A 17,272-nucleotide genomic window follows, 5' to 3' on the forward strand; every position below is an offset into this window, starting at 1 on the left:
TACTTCATACTATGGAATTAAAATTTCATCTAAATATTGGGAAGATTAAAATTGATTCCAGTCCCTACCTCCAATTCCAACCAGGAGCTGTAGCGCTTTGAAGGATATAGATAATAGGTATGTGGGTACATTATCACCTGTTGGTTCCCCTCCAAGCGACATACCATTTTGATTTGGAACTATCAGGGACTTGGGTTCGATTCCAGCCTCGGGTGACTTTCTGTTTGGAGTTTGCATATTTTCCCCGTGTCTGCGTGGGTTTCCTCCGGGTGCTGCGGTTGCCTCCCACAATCCAAAGATGTGCTGTTTAGGTGAATTGGTCATGCTAAATTGCCCATAGTGTTCAGGGATGTGTAGGTTGTGTTGGTAGATCAATATCCTGGGACTTGTTTCTTGATAGCGTTGTGGATCTCTCTCTTTCTCTGTCTCTTCTACCCCCTCCTCCCCCCAACTTCTGCTGCACCCCTAATGATGGTCCATCTGTGATGCCCAAATCCTGTGAATGAATAAAAAAATCCATGGAATAGTGGCTGAATCTGACTGTTAAATTTGATTGAGATGAGGGCTTCTAACCACATGTATTCATGGCATCACTTAAACAGTCCATTTCAGAAACTGTAACATTCCCCAAATGCCATTTCTCAGCATATCATCTGTTGAAGCCCTCATCCATTTCTTTGTTATTTCTAACTTCAACACATTCCTGGCTGTGCCTCCATCATTTGCTCTCCATAGACTTGAGGTTATCTAAAGCTCTACTGCTTGTATCTTAACACCCATCACCTTGTGCTCACTGATCTGCAATATCTCCTGATTAATTTTTAAAATTCTTTGACTCGTTTTAAAGTCTTCAACCCTTCCTACTTTTATAGTCGTCGCCGATTCTATAATCACGTGAGATATCTGCATCCCTCCAATTCTGTTCTTGTGTATCCCTTTTTGAAATTAATTGTTCCATCTCTGACACTTATAAATTCTTCTATGCTGCTATGCATCCAATCTCTAGTATTTCTTCCGTGAATGTTTCTGCCTCCTTACCTCTCTTTCCTCTTTTCAGGTTCTTTTTTACAGCTTATTCTTTTGACCATGCTTTTAGCTATCTGCTCTGATATAGGTTTACCACCTCATGCTTATGATGTTTCAATATGTTAAAAGCATGTGTTTAGCTATGTTTAAAAACTCTATAAATATAAATTGTTGGGAAAAAAATGTCTTTGCCTTGCTTCCCTCATTCACTAAAAACATCTGTGCTATTAGATTAGGGTGATCAAATAGATTTCAAAGTTTTCAACATTGCACATCAGAGATACAGTGTGACAATGCATACCTGATTCTAATTCTAATTATTTCATTATAATTTTCTGTCATAATTGCAACATTGGTTGCAGTTTCAGGGTGACGATGTTATATTTTTATGAATGGCTGGAAGGAGGAATTCAGAATAGTGCCTGACAGCAGATTGCTTTATTGAAAACATGATAATTTAAACCTAGAAATAAAGGTAATATTTGCTGTGTGATTCTGCTTTTACTGTATACTCTTCATAACTTCTGAGATAATTAATTATTCCATATTTACCCTTTCAATACATATATCGATACACGATAAAGATTGATATTGAATAACTTGTGAAATTTAGTGGTTTTTAGGCACAATATCTATTTTCTAACTGCAGTATTATAAGGCAATGTTTAAAAGCTTTACATGTCTTCCCTTTTTCCTCCTTTAGGCAGTCGCAAGGACAAAGAAAAACCCTTAAGCCCCTCTGTCGTCCTTGAGAATTTGAGACAAACCTTGACAGATTACCAGAGCAGGCTAGAAGACACATCTAATGAGGTAACACTTGCACTGTTTGGTGCCTAAGATGCAGCCCTTGGCCTGCAGCAGTATGTGTTACCCACTCATTACAAAGGTCATGGGAGATTGCAGTGACCACAGGGAGTCCAGGATTGACAGCTTTGCAGTTACCTATGGTGTCTGAGAAAACAACATAAAATGTGGTCATAGTGTTTAGTCCAAGAAAATCAAACAGTTTTACAGGACTGTTATTTTAGGAAACCTTTTAAGAACACTTCACTGAATTCCAACGTTTATTTTTTGAAATGGGGTAAAAATAAAAATTTTAGTGTCTCATTTCCATTTGCTCAACAGGCTGGACATGTAACTGCATGTTTATGAGCAGCAGATTTAACAAAACACTTTTTCTTGAAACGTTTGTTGCAAAATCGTATTACCATGTTAGTATATGAAGTGACCCACTGAATGTTTGAAGGTTGTTAATCAAACAGCTCACATTGTTATGTTCATTGTGTCTGTGTCTTTGTTTCAAAAAATACAATTACGGTGGCTTTGGGAATTTCAAGAGGGATTGTAAACTGTTAGAAAACTAAGAAAATAGTTACATTTCTAACTGCACCAGAAATCTTTTGATCCCTCCTGAATCAGCCCTGTGAAATGGTATCGTGAATATATTTTTGAAAATTTTGCCGAGGCTGAAATAAGAAACTTCAAAGTAACTTGGAACATGTTACCTGGGGTGAATTGTTACCAATGAAGATAAATGTCACATGATCCCCAGCAGTGTGGAGGGATTGACACAGCAATATTTGGCTCAAAAATGTTCTTAGTTGTGAAGCAGTGCCAGAGTTAGCAGAGAGGAGACTAGGAGGGTGGCTCTAGTGAAAGCAAAAGGGAATAGTTTGACAGAAAGAAGAATGAACTGTCAGAGAAAATAAATCGCAAGCTGTGGCATCTAACTGATGATCTGCCACTCGATATCCATGTACAGTGACATGTGACTGACCCCATAGATGTGTCGCAGTGAAACAGGAACTGACAAATATTGCAGTTGGATTAAAAAAGACACTAGTGTCAGCTGCTTATGCAAAAGATGCTTTTTTTTCCAACCAAGTAACAAGCTTTAAAAATATTCTTGATTCCAGACTGTACATTATCCACTGGGGGTAATTTGAACTTTCGAGGGTAGTGTGAAATATGAGTGTTGGATGGGCCATCTGCATATTCTCTCTCCACTTTCCATTGCTTTTCCATTAAATTCAATGCCTCAAATGCACCTGCTCCATTTAGTGAATTGTACCAATTGGGTTTTGTTTTAGCTTCAGTGGCAACTTCCATCTCCTGTCGCATTACCAAGCTTAGCCTCTGGCAGCTAATGATATAGTAATCAATAACCTTCTAAGGGCACTGACTGGACCCAACACACAGGTGGTCTAGCCAAACCTTGTGATCTGTTAATCGGTTATTGTGTACTATCTCAGTTCTTCTCTTTAACATATTGCATTTCCTAACTGCCAGTTTGACAACTAAGGGTTTGATTTCTTGCATATGTGCAATCATCAGCATATGGAAAAGATGCTGCTAATATGCTGTAATTCAAGAGGTAAACAGCGTTTGTGGCCATTCTTGCCCTTACAAGCTGATATAATCGCAACATGATTTGCAAGATATCAAAACTATTAGCAATGAGATAAGTGAAGCTTTAAAAACAGACCTTCCCCTTTCTCCCCATTGTGTTCTTGCCTCAAATCACTGGATCCTCACCCTCTTTGCTCCCCCTTTTCCTCCACCCGATTGGATCTTCACACCCCTCTCTCCCGTGGCATCCTTTTACCTTGCATTTCAAATGCATCCTCTTCCGGGCCCTGTCCCTAATGCATCCATTTCTGTTTACTCCCCTCTATTATCCTTTTGTCCACTTGTGCCTTAAAAATATTCAAAAAAGCTGCTTCCATCATCTTTTCAGGAAAATAATTCAAAGACTCTCAATGCCCAGAATAGATTTTGCATCATCTCTGTAATACATAAGTGAGAAGTTATTGTTATACAGTACACCCCTAGTTCTAGATCTTTCCAAAATAGGGAGCATTCTTCTTCTGTCAACTCTGTCAAAACCCCTCATGATCATAAATGTTTCAATCAAGTCATTGCTTGCTCTGTAAACTCCACCAGATACAAGCCTATCTTGAACAAGTTTATTCAAGACAATCCATCCTTTTTTTTAATTATTTATATATCTGTGAGATATGGGCGTTGCTGGCTGGCCAACATTTATTACCCATCCCTAGTTGCCCTTGAGAAAGGGGTGATGAGCTGCCTTCTAGAGCCGCTGTAGCCCACCTTCTGTGGGTTGACCCACAATGCTATTAGGGAGGGAATTCCAGGATTTTGACCCAGCAACAGTGAACAAACAGTGATTTGTTTTTTCCCCAAATCAAAATGGTGAATGGCTTGGAGGGGAATTTGATGGTGGCGATGTTCCCATGCATCTGCTGCCCTTGTCATTCTAGATGGAAGTGGTCGTGAGGTTTGGAAGGTGCTGGCTAAGCATCTTTGGTCAATTTCTGCTGTGCATCTTGTAGATAGTGGAGGGAGTGGATGCTTGTGGATGTAGTGTCAATCAAACAGGCCGCTTTGTCCTGGAAGGTGTCAAGCCTCTTTAGTGTTGTTGGAGCTGCACTCATCCAGGCAAGTAGGGAGTATTCCACCACAATCCTGACTTGTTTGTAAATGGTGGACGGGCTTTAGGGAGTCAGGAGATGAGTTATTTGCCACAATATTCTTAGCCTCTCACTTGCTCTTATAGTCACTGTGTTCATGCGATGAGTATGGTTTTTGATCAATGATAACCCCCAGGATGTTGATAGTGTGGGATTCAATGATGGTAATACCATTGAATGTCAAGGGGCAGTGGTTAGATTATCTCTTATTGGTAAAGGTCATAGCCTGGCCTTTGTGTGACACAAATGTGACTTGCTACTTGTCAGCCCAAGCCTGGACACTATCCAGACATTTATGCATTTGGACATTGACTGTTTCACCATCTGAGGAGTGACAAATGGTGCTGAACGTTGTGCATTCATCGGTGAACATCCCCACTTCCGACCTTATGATGCAGGGATGGTCATCAGTGATGCAGCTGAAGATGGTTGGGCCTACCCTGAGGAACTCCTGGAAGAGATATGCTGGAGTTGGGATGACTGACCTCCAACAACCACAACCATTTTCTTATGTGCCAGGTATGACTCCAAATAGTGGAGAGTTTGCCCCCTGATACCAATTGATTCCAGTTTAAGTGATTACAAAACCAGTCTTTAAGAAAATTTGCTCTTGACTCCAACCCTTAAGTTTGCACAAGACCTCAGCTAGACTGAGAATCTTTACTGGGGAACCTTTAGAGATTAAGTATACAACTTCAGTTCTGGTTTCTTATGCTAAGCAGCTGGTTCAGTTGTCAGTGATTATAGTAAGAGGCTCAAGTCCAAACTCGATGGGGCAAAATTGGTTGAGAAAGATTCTCCTTGATTGGTTCAACATTTTTCAATTAGAAAATGGCTGCCTGAACAAAGTCCTAATTAAATAACTGGATGTTTTTCAGGTAGGTATAGGGACTATCAAAGGAGCCAAGGTCACCTTGCAAGTTGACCAGGAAGCAATTCCATGATTCTGCAAGGTCCACCCAGTGCCATTTGTCTGACGGGCCAAAGTAGAGGCAGAAATCAGAAAGTTGGAAAGCAAAGGAATCATCAAATTAGTCCAGTTTGCAGAATGGGCAGCACTGGTCATACTGATTGTGAAGCTGGACAGGTTGATTTGCCTTGGTGGGGATTTTAAGCAAATGGTAAATCGCTTTTCACAGCTGGATAAATATGCAATCACTTGCATAGAGGATTTATGTGCAAAGCTGGCAGGAATGCTGTCCTTCATGAAATTGGACATGAGTCACGTGTACTTGTGGTTCGATGATGATTCCCAGAAGTATACTACAATTAATATCCATAAGGGTTTTTACCAATATATGAGATTGCCATCTGGGGTATTGTGAGCCTGTGCAGTTTTTCAGCAGTCCATGGAAAACATTTTACAAGATCTATCCCAGGTTGTCATTTATCTAGGTGATGTGCTACTAATAGGGATAACCAATAAAGAGCATGTAGATAACTTAGGCATAGTCCTTAGATGTTTCTCCCAGGTGGGCGTATGTCTTAGCAGGAAATAAAATGTGTTCTAGACCCCTCAAATGACCGACTTGGGCTACAAAGTTGGCAGGACCGAGTTCCAACCATTGGAAGATAGAGTGAGGGTGAACAAGAGTGCCCTGTTCCACTTCTGTATCCGAGCTTAGGTGTTGCTTGGGCTTATGAATTATTATGGAAAGCTCATACATTATCTGGCTTCCATTCCAGCACATTGCATCAACTCTTTCAAAAAAAAGGGTCAGCTTTGTAAATGGTTACATACCCAAGCCGTAGCTTTCAGTGAAGTGAAGAAACAGCTCTCATCCCCTCAGGTGTTGGCACTCTATGATCCCAAACGAGATCTGGTAATGACATGCAATGCCTCCCTGTGTGGCATTATGGTAGTATCACCACCTAGGTGGCCCAATGAATACAACAGCTCAATGACATACTAGACCTTAGTTAATGCAGAGTGTAAATACACCCAGTTAGAGAAGGAAGGTTTGGCAATCATGTTTGGAGTCAGGAAGTTCAATCAATACCTTTATGGATGTAAATTTGTAATAATAACAGACCACAGACCCTCTACTTAAAAAGGACAAGGCAGTGCCGCTCATAGCTACTGGCCAAATTGAGCATTGGACTCTAATACTATCTGTGTATAATTGCATTGTTCGAGAATCCAAGTAGCTCATAGCCTCCTCCTGCTGGCAGATACTCCATTGTGGAAGAGTCCTTGTGGTTTTGAATTTTCTGGACACACTTCCAGCCAAAGCTGACGATATCAGACTTTGGACACAGAAAGATCTGGTCCTGATGAAGTTGAAACAGCTGGTGGTGATGGGGGAAGCCAAAGAGCCACCACAACCAGAACTGAAATCTTTTTGGACCCGGAGAGACCAGATCACAGTAGAGGATGGCATGATACTATGGGGAGCAATAGTGATTGTCCCAAGCAAAGGTCACCACCAAATACTGGCTGACCTCCACCAGGGTGATGCAGAGGTGTCCAGAATGAAGATGTTGGTAAGATGTTACATCTGATGGCCAGGATTCGATGCAGACATAGCCATGTTAATGGAATAGTGCCCAGAGTGCTAACAAAGATAAATATTACTGCCAGCAGCTCCCCCACATTCATGGCAATGGCCAGGTTACACGTCGACTATGCAAGTCCTTTCATGTGCTCAATGTTTTTAGTCATTGTGGATGTCCACTCAAAGTAGCTGGACATGCACAGAGTTCAATCTTCAAACACTGCGATAAGGATAGAAAAACAACGCACGTCTTTTGCAATACACTGACTCATGGAAGTGATGGCCATAGATAACGGGCCATCATTTCCCAGTGAGGAATGTAAGTAACTCCTAAAGTTGAATGATATTCGTCATATAAGGACAAATCGATACCATCCATTATCCAGTGATGTGACAGAAAGAGCGGTCCAATCTTTGAAGGCAGACTTAAAGAAATAGCCTACACCTTTACTAGATACCAAACTGTCCTGGCTCCTATTTGATTGTAGGATCACCTCCTCCCCAACCCCCCCATCCCACCGGGGCCTGGGTTTGGGTAAGGTTAAAGTGATAACAGAAACATCAAGACTTCTATAATCAAGACAGACTGTTTACATCAGGGGATAAAGTTTGGTGTAGGAACTACAGGAATGGCCCTGGAAGGGTAAGAGGCATGGTTGATGTGAGGTCAGATCCAGTGATGTATACAGTTCCTGTAGGTACAAGGTTCCTGAACATGTACGTGTACCATATGAAAACTGCAAACCATCAAACAGTGCTGCAGTCACAAGAGGCGAGTTACTGTGTATTATACACCACCCGTATCGGAGGCAGACCTGGAGGAACCTCACCTGATGCTAACATCAAGAGGATTTGCAAAAACAAACTGGGCTAATTCCTTTGTCTTAAAGGGGGCTGGTTAGCGATTTTAACGAGAGAAGCCAGATGAGTTCCCTGATTTGGGCTGTTAATCTGGTCCAGGCAGGGAGCCTTGGCTGGTAGATATGAACAGGTGTGTCAGAGGTTCTGTTCACTGTGAGGAAGCTGGATCAATATTTAAGAGTGTCCACGTATAAATGAAGGCTAACTTGGTAACAGGATACTGGCCTCAGCAGCTTCCTTCTTCCTGCCTTTTATCCTCACTACAAATTGTTAAAACCCTTCAAAACTGTACTTTTACTCTTCCATATTTAGTATTTCCCAAGTAAAACATGAGACCTTATTTAACTGTGTTACTGGCCTTTTACCTTTATTTAGCCTTCTAAGATTTGTCAGGTGTCACACTACCCAGTTATGAGTGTGATGTTTTCCAAAATAAGAAAGTTTTGTTCTTAGAAGGAGTGAAAAGTAACCTTGAACTGGAGGTGGGTCAGGTTACAATGGTCATCTGACTTCATGAATAGCTGTCACATTGTTCATTGACCAGAAATAGTCAGACAATTGATTGACACAGCATAAGTTACTTGTCCCTAGAAATTGGGTACATCAACAATTCCTCAGCGGTAGGCAGTAGTCCTCATCAGGCGGTCTTAAGGGAGCTGTCTTCCCCAGATGGAAGATGGACCAGAAGAAGAGGATTAAGACTTTGGCAAGAGCTCCTTTATACTTTGGTTTAAAAACAGGGTGCATAACTTTAACGAGATAACACACACTGTCTCAACAGCCTTTGTGTCCTCTGGTATTTGTGAACCATTTCCAAATATCACAACTGTATATTTATCTAATTAACCAATGTATTGTATCCAAACTGCTGCTTAATAAACTCAAAAAAGAATGACCAGAAAATTGCTCTCAATTGTCAGAAATCCTATATTTGGTATCTATGATCATGAACCAACAAAATACCCCCAAAACACACTTGCTTATTTGCCCTCCACACTGCTTCTCTAGTTATAGGCTATTTCTTGCACATATTTACTGCTTATTAAGAACAAGCACTCCAAAGGAACAGCTCTCATCTATTCTATCCATTCTACATATGTCGGTGGGTTTTCTCTGATTGGGCAGCTGTGACATTTTCCGAAGTGTTTTGGGAACTCCAGGGGCAAATTATCTGCTGCCTCTGTGTATTTCGAGTGCTGTTTTCTGCTAGACTATTTCTGATTTTGGGCTTGTTGAATTGACCAATCAGTATCATCAGCATATTCTCATTCACACTTCTAATCTTGTCATAAAATAGCAAATCATTCCATTTCTTTTGATGTAGCTGTCTAAGGAAATGTCTGATTTTTATCTTAGTATAAATGTAACTAAAAAATTTTACATCATAATGTTTCCAATGCCATTGCCATAACTTTCCTTGTCTATGTAACGCTGTATGGATTGTGACTCTTGTAATCTGACTCTTCTTGTGGTGATGTATTCTTGCACTTGTCCTATATTTTCCAATATCTTCTCTCATGCACTCAGACCTCCAGAGAAGTTTTCAAGACAGCAATCAGTAGTTGAAATCCTGGGGGACTTTTATCTGGCTTTCTCTAGATACACCTGGATCAGTGATGAATTCCCCAAAGGTTGTATAAATAAGATTGTCTAACATGCATTTGACTAGAAATTGAATCCAAGGCTGACTAATCTGTAAGGCATAGGACAACAGAATATATTACATTTACCTCTAGAGCCATTGGTGGAGATTTATATTTCCTTTACAAGACTTGAAGCTTTATGTAGGGCAAAATAATTAGTTTTCATCTCTTTGAGTGGCTAATGTACAATTACTCTACTATTTTTGACCCCAGGAGGAAGCAGCCATTTTCTAAAGGCTTGAAGTTTTGCCAGTGATTAAAATAAATATATGTATGCAACTGACCAAGGAAAAGAGTTTTTGCATGACATTTTTAAGAATATCTGAGACTACAGAGCAATAAATGCCTTTAGCAATTTTTGCTTTCGTAAAAGTGAGAATTTGTGAGTGAATGACAAATATTGTTAGCCTGACCTTCATTGACGAATGTTCATTTAATCATTAAGTTCTGGGGGTGGGCACTAATAAGTAGATGCGAGGAGTGGGTGAAATTTGGAATTAATGAGGCAGTTAGCTGGCTGCCCACTTTAAATTAGCCTAGTGTCGTTGTTCAAAGTAAATCTGTTGAAATAAGCTTTGGGGCTACTGTCTTGGGAAACAACACCATTTTATCTTGGCGTATTAGTCTTAATTGTATGGCTATCTATGTATACTTTAATTACTGTGACTAAATAGCTGCATTTGATTAATGAACTATGTTTCTACTATTGACCCTGGAATGTTTAATTAATACCACAATTTGATTGATGGCATTGATGTTTTAGTAAATGTGTCCTAGATCTGAGTTTGCAAATCCAAAACCTAAACCTTAGGGCAGGCTGTAGATAGGGAAATAGCTTTTTTTGGAAAAGCAGTAATTGGAGTAACTTGAAGTTACTAGAGGATTGAACTGTTTCATGGTGTAAAACTGGGTTGGGAGAACATCCGCCATTCAAAACTGGAAACACAATGAAGATTTGGATGGAAGCATATCTGCCATGTTACAAAGCTGCACTCAGGTTTTCTGTTTAATTACTGGACTTGGATGTATGTTTTCACACCATAAGTGATATACTTTCCTAGTTAATGCAACAAAGGGTGTGAAGAAATTGAGTGAAACCAGAGGCATATGCTATGTCCTGCTTTCTTCTGCTGTCCATTTCCAAAGGAGAATACATCGAAAAGTAAAAAGGACTATAACTAATTACACGGAGACATTAATTAATCTGCAGACGAGGCAGATAATTGGCTCATGAATTTCAGCAGCACGAGGCTTAAGGTATTACATTTTGCTAAGAAAAATAAGGAGGTCACAAATTGCTTGGGGACAGAATTTGCCTTTCAAGATGGTGATCCAGTGTCAGGTGAGAGTCTAGGTCTCAGATGCACTTAGGAGGGTGATGGGATTTCAATCTTAAAATTACTGTTGGGATTTCCACTATCAATTTTACAGTTGGCAGCTAATGAATAAGATGTGGCTGTGTTTGTTGCCCTGTTCAGGACAACCAACTGCCCTCTTCAGAGGGCATTATTGGTAATGCCTCTGCGTTATTATTAAAAGCACTTGTTAATTCTGAAGCATGCAGAAACGTAGAAGCCTACATGAGCGAAGCTAAAAAACTTTAACACTGTGTCTATGGAAAATCCTCTGGCTTAATCAAGTGGCTCTTTTCCTTGTCCAGTGCCTCTCTTTGAATGAAACAATTACCCTCATTCCCATTTTGACTGCTATTGGGAGGCCATGTGTATTCAGTTAAATCCCCCCACCTGGCAGGGGGCAATCTGACCCAGCTCCCTATAATTTTACTGCCACCCCTACCCTATTGTGAACTTGCCCAGAAGCAAAAGTATCTGGTAGTAAAACATATATTTGGTAAAGGTAGTAACAATGAAGTGAGCATTAACATTTTTCAGAGATTTCAAAAAGTTACAGTTATGCCAAACCTATATGCAGCGTTGATAAAATCACATTTGGAGTAGTCTGTACAATTCTAGTTTCCAAATTATAAAAAGGATAATGGAATTGGAGATGATACGGAAGCTATTTCCAAGGTTAATACACCACAGGAAAGAATGAATAGGCTGGGTCTTTTTTTTTCTGTTATGGGGAAGAGCAAAATGCAGGGCCATCAAGAAAAGACAGTCATCAAGAAATCCAATGGAGGAATTCATAAATTTTCAAATCAGCGATTTGCGACAATGTGCAATTTGTGACCAACGGGTATGTTTGAAGTAATGTGAAATGTAAACATTGGAGAGAGAGGAAAGAATTGGAAGCTACTTTGTTATATTTAGGTCATAAAACCCATCCCCCTATTCAGTTTTCTGTCCTTCATGCAGTTTATTGCTGTGTGCAGAGAAATACTGACTTTCCAGTACAAATCACCACTTGGTGGGATACCGTTGCTATGCAATGCAAAGTCTGTAACTGCCTTTTCTCTCATTCTGTATCTCCAATTTCCAACAAATTACCAGAAATGATCATAAGATAGGCCATTTAGCCCATCAAGTCAGCTCTGCCATTTGATTTTAGTTAATATGTTTCTCAACACCATTCTCTTGACTTCTCCCCAAAGTCCTGATCCCCTTATTAATCAAGAGTCTATCTATTTCTGTTTTAAATGCACTTATTACCACAGAAGCCAAGATATTGAGTTTCACAGATTCACCACTCTCATGCTGAAAAGAATGCCTCGTCAGCTCAGTTCCGAAGGGTCATCCCTTCATTCTGAGGTTGTGCCCTTGGTCCTAGTTACTCCTACTAGTGGAAACATCATCTCCACATCTATCCAGGTCTCTCAGTATTCTGTAAGTTTCAATGAGATCTCTCCTCATCCTTCTAAGCTCCATCCAGTACAGACCCTGAGTCCTCAACTGCTTCTATGTAACAAGCCCTTTGTCCCCTGGATCATTCTGGTTAACGTCCTCTGGATTCCTCTAGTGCCAGCATGTCCTTCCTTAGATGTCTGCTCATGATATACAATATCACAAAGGATTCATTGACAAGTACAGTACTGATGAGGTGGAATTTATTTTTCAGAGGACTATTCATCTTTGGTGTCTTTACCCCATGGAACAATAGAGGCCAGGTTTGACATGGGAGTTGAGGGTTATGAGTTGCTGGCCAAAACAATTGAGTTAAGGCCCTGACTGGTTCAACTGCTGTCTTGTTCAATATTAATGCAGGCTTGATGGGTCAAATGGTCTACTAATTGTTCTTTTATTATGTTTATATTCGATTATTAGGGTGCATCATTTATCACTATTTTAAAATTATTTATTAAAATTGTTTCATCAGAATTGACTTCAAAGTAAGTTTTGATTTTGGCAAATGCAAGAAACTTATTGTTGATGGTTTAGTTCATTCAGTAATAGAATTTTTGATGTCAAATAATAGTTCAAGCACATCTTAAAGCAACACTACTGTATTATAGTTTCCAGAATTTCAAAATAATTGTGTTTTTAGACACAATTACAGGGGCTGACTTTGCATTTTCTTCAGATTTCCATATGCTGCAGAGCAATACATTGTCGATCAATGTATTCACTCTGTAGTGCAATAGAAAGTGGTGCAGCATTTAGGATACTTAGGCATACTTGCACAAATAACATACTTCTTGAATAAAAACAGAAATAATGATGAAAATCTGCAGCCCTGACAGCATCTGTGGAAAGTAAGAGTTGATGTTTTGAGTATGGTGACTTTGTCAATACAATTCTTAACTCCTCCTTACCAATCTAACAAGTGGCCTTAATTTCTGAGATGTTGGAAATTCAACATGATCTTCATTTCTATTGGTTACTATCGCAGCAGCTTTATCATTCATTTCTACTAAATGGTTATTGAACTAATGAAAACAGCAGGGTGATAGGTGCTTGGCAAGTGAAATAAAAATCACTGTGGTGTATGATTAAGCTGCAGCCTTGGGCACAGAGCAGCCCTCAGGGCTCAAGCTTGCAGGCTCTGAATTCTGCAGTGAGAAATGTGAACAGTATACTGTCCAACTGTTTTTTTTTCTAAAAGCAAACTCAGTTAATTAAAGCCACCAGAACAAATAGTCTGATGCAATTCTATTTTTGACTCAGTTGTGTTTTGCATGATAAGTTTTCTTTAAGAAGCTGTGCATCAACTATTTAAGATACATTCAGAAACTGACCATGTGGAATTTAACTCATTTAACAGACACATCTGTGTAATCTGAGTGAAATGTACTTGAATTAAGCAGTTAGATGCAAGGTGGATGTTTACCTCTTGATTTATTTTAATATTTCAATTGTTGAATGATCTGATTTATCTAGTACTCTTTTTGTCTTTGCTTTATTGAGTACAATGGATACAGGCTGTTATGATCCCAGCTGATAGTAATGCTGGTCATTAAATCTGAGTGAAATCTATAAGCCATGAGTTTTATTTTTGCTGTTTGTTAACTATGGTATCTGGTCATTGAACATGCTCACAAGATATTGTCAATGTATTTTTAATAAAAGATCATGAAATGTTAATTTACAAATGCTAAACATTAACTATGTTACGGTACAGAAGAAGCATTTGAAATGAATTCAGTACAAATGTCACAAAGAAAAATTTAATCTGTTTATCCCCAATAACAACCTTTCAGATGCTTGCACCTCAGTAAAGAGTCTCCTCTTTAAAGCTCCTTGTTTGTTTGGTAACTATTGTTTTGGTAAATTTCTACAATCGCTCTGCTATTTTCTATCTGTTCCTGAGACCCTTAATGAAGCTGACACCTCCTTAAACCATCTCTTCCATTGCCTTCTGCTAATGTAGATTTTCTATTGCTGACTTTCAAACCACTTCTTTTCAACACAGACAGTTTTAGAGACTGCTAAACTAATAGCACTCTGTTGCTACAGGCTTTCCCTCTTCCTGAAACCTGCACATACTGCTCTTCTTCTTCCAGATGGTTCTGACTTTGTGTTACATGATTCCTGTTATTAGACAAGCAGTTTTTCTTACAACATTATTCTAATGCGCAAACTGTTTATCTCAAGTGTTCAACCACATTAGTAAATTGCATGAAATCAGACTAGCTATAGAATGCCAGCACCACTCACTGTGATTGTCCTCCCTTTCGTATCACTCAGTATAGAAACATAATTCAAACCTAAAGCTAGACATCATTCCTCTACTTTATTTGGAAACATAGGTTCAAATAATATAATGAATCTTCATCATAACTGAGTATGTCTTGCATTCATGAAATATTGCTTTCTATGGTAATGAAAAAGTTATGTGCCAGAAATTTATGCTTTACAAAATTTCCAAAATACAACTTGCTCACGATTAGACTAAAGGCACTCTGAATGATGCTTTTCAAACCAGCCTGTTATATTTTGCTAAACTGGTTTACTGTGAACATATGTTTTTGTTTCTTAACTATTGTAATTTTAAACATATCATTTAATTTCACAAAAAAGTTACAAGATTAATTTTGTGTTAGCTTTATTGGACTTAATGTGTGTATTGTACCAACACTGCTCATGCTGTATGAACTATCTTGGGGATCTATAGAGTCTAATGTGATAGGAAGACTACCTGATAGTCTAATCATAAAAGCCACTTTTCATAAATACAGTGCAGTTTAATAATATTTTCCAATTAACCTGATCAGAAATTGTATTACACAGCTGCAGAGCAGATGGGACTTGAATCCAGGTCTTCTGGTTCAGAGGTAGGGACATTGCTACTGTGCCAAAAGAGCCCTACAATGTAGTATATTGCATGATATCAAGTATGCACAAGTCACATTGATGTAATAGAGATATGTTTTGAAGATTGTTGAAAGCCCAGATTGTAGGTGATTATCTTTTGAGAGTCTAAGCTGTTTTGCCCCCTTCCAACCGCAACCCTCCTTCAAAATAAGAGGAGTTATTTAATTTCTTATTGCAGTAAGTGCTGCCCAGAATGCTTTTTCTGCTGTTACCTGGCATTTTTATGTCTTATGTTGTTCAATCCCCATTGTGACTTCTTTTCAGTCTTCTCTCCCATTCACTTGCTTGCTTTCTTGCATCCAAGTAGTATTCATTGAATTGTCTTTCTTTTTTAAAGTGAGAGTTCTCCACTTAATTGAAATACTTAATTTCAAATTGTTAGAACATCACATAATGGAATCGGTATGTATGGAAAAGAAAATGGCTTTGTTCAAAAGGAAACCAATTGAGGAAAGAAAAACTGATTTTCCAAATAAGACCAACTTAAAACATCTTGAGGGTAGGAGGTGAAAATAAAGTAAACCTGAGCATAACTACTCAAAGTAATTGAAGCAAACACATTATACCCTGCTTACACTATCCACTATCAGTACATTTTGTCCTGAATTTTTCTTTTCCCATGTTAGAATGGAATGGAAACAGGACAACAAAACAAAATAGCCAACTTACAGCTAGGTCAGAAATCTCACCTCCGTTTCCACCCTCTGCTGTTTCCACAAGAGTAGAGATAAAAGTGGACTTCTGAATTAATCTACTTCTGTTATCGAGACAACTTAGATTATTGTGGGCCTATTAAGGTCCAATCCAGTCCAAGTTTCTCAATCTCTGGTAAGGTGGCTATAGCCCAACAGTTGACTGGAATGCGACTGGAAAGGACAAGGTTGGGCTGCGTATTTTGAGAAAATGCAGTGTGAAGTCACACTGATGAGGCTAAACATAACAAAGAGGTCCTATCTAATTGTATAAAAATTAACTGATTTTAGAAATGTATCACCAGCTTTTACAGCTTCCAGACTACCGACGCCATCTGAATCGCACAAAATTTGAACTTTTGAAAATTTTCTCCAAAAAAATTACAACTGCAACCATGTTTATTGATTTGGGCCAGACCATGGTCCATTTTCCTGGTGATATGCCCTCCATTTCTGCTAACAGCCTGTAATTAGACCAGACTCCATCTTTGGAATCATTAAAGCTGTGAATCCAGGAAAATCACACTGCTCATAGACTGGTAATGGAGGCAGGTTTGCAAAGCAGAATTGACAGTCGTGAAAGGTAAAATCTGGTTCACCTATCTTTGTAAGAAAAGTGAGTATAGTGGCAAGTGAACAAAAAGCTGACGGCATTTAAGAGCACATGGCATAATGTCACATGCACAATGGGTGCATGTGCAGATGTAATTGCAAGCTATTAAAATGAATGTCTTTGGTTTAGTTGTAACCCATCAGTTACAGAGCACTATGAAAACAATTCCTAGAGCTACTTTGAATTGCATACACAGTTGGAAAGAAATATATGGGCTTCTGGGAGCCATATGTTTTGGTTAGTTTTTCCCCTCCTTGTAATACTGAACTGTTCTATCGGGGGAATTTCTACAAAGAGGAGGCAAAACTGCAAAAATACAGATTTGTTTTGAGTATGGCCTTGTATTATAAATGAGATTTGAATCAGTTTTGGGCTGAAGTAAACCACTGCAGAGACCGGGTCTGTACTGGGACTAATTTGAAGGCACAAAAGTGCAAACAGCAGATTTGCTGCCACATCAGTTTGATTCCATTTGCCATACAAGCTCTTATACTGTTTGCACAAAATGAGGGAAGAAAATGGGAGAAGTCGAGTTTTATTTGCTTAACGGTTACTTCAAATGGGCACCACTTTGAGTCAGAAATGTTAACCGAGCAATTCAATCAACAGTGTAAATTGAACAATGGAGCATGGTTAAAGAAGGATGTGCTGAAAGCAAGGTATCAATACAATAATGGATTTATACTCTCCAATCTGATCTACACCATTGCAATCCAGTTGCCAACACAAATGTTAAAAAA

The 17,272-nt window shown here is 39.0% G+C and overlaps 1 protein-coding gene across 9 annotated transcripts in view; it reads left to right on the forward strand.

Moving 5' to 3' along the window:
* The window catches only part of ccdc171 (coiled-coil domain containing 171), a 380,694-nt gene that overhangs the window by 70,492 nt on the left and 292,930 nt on the right, over nucleotides 1-17,272 (forward strand). For all 9 annotated transcript variants that reach the window (XM_072589026.1, XM_072589027.1, XM_072589024.1 and 6 more), the window contains one exon: nucleotides 1,730-1,836. In XM_072589026.1, coding sequence (XP_072445127.1) covers nucleotides 1,730-1,836 — 107 coding nt within the window. The remainder of the gene's footprint in view (nucleotides 1-1,729; nucleotides 1,837-17,272) is intronic.

The sequence above is a fragment of the Chiloscyllium punctatum genome, chromosome 2, assembly GCF_047496795.1.
Source record: "Chiloscyllium punctatum isolate Juve2018m chromosome 2, sChiPun1.3, whole genome shotgun sequence".
Classification (NCBI taxonomy): domain Eukaryota; kingdom Metazoa; phylum Chordata; class Chondrichthyes; order Orectolobiformes; family Hemiscylliidae; genus Chiloscyllium; species Chiloscyllium punctatum.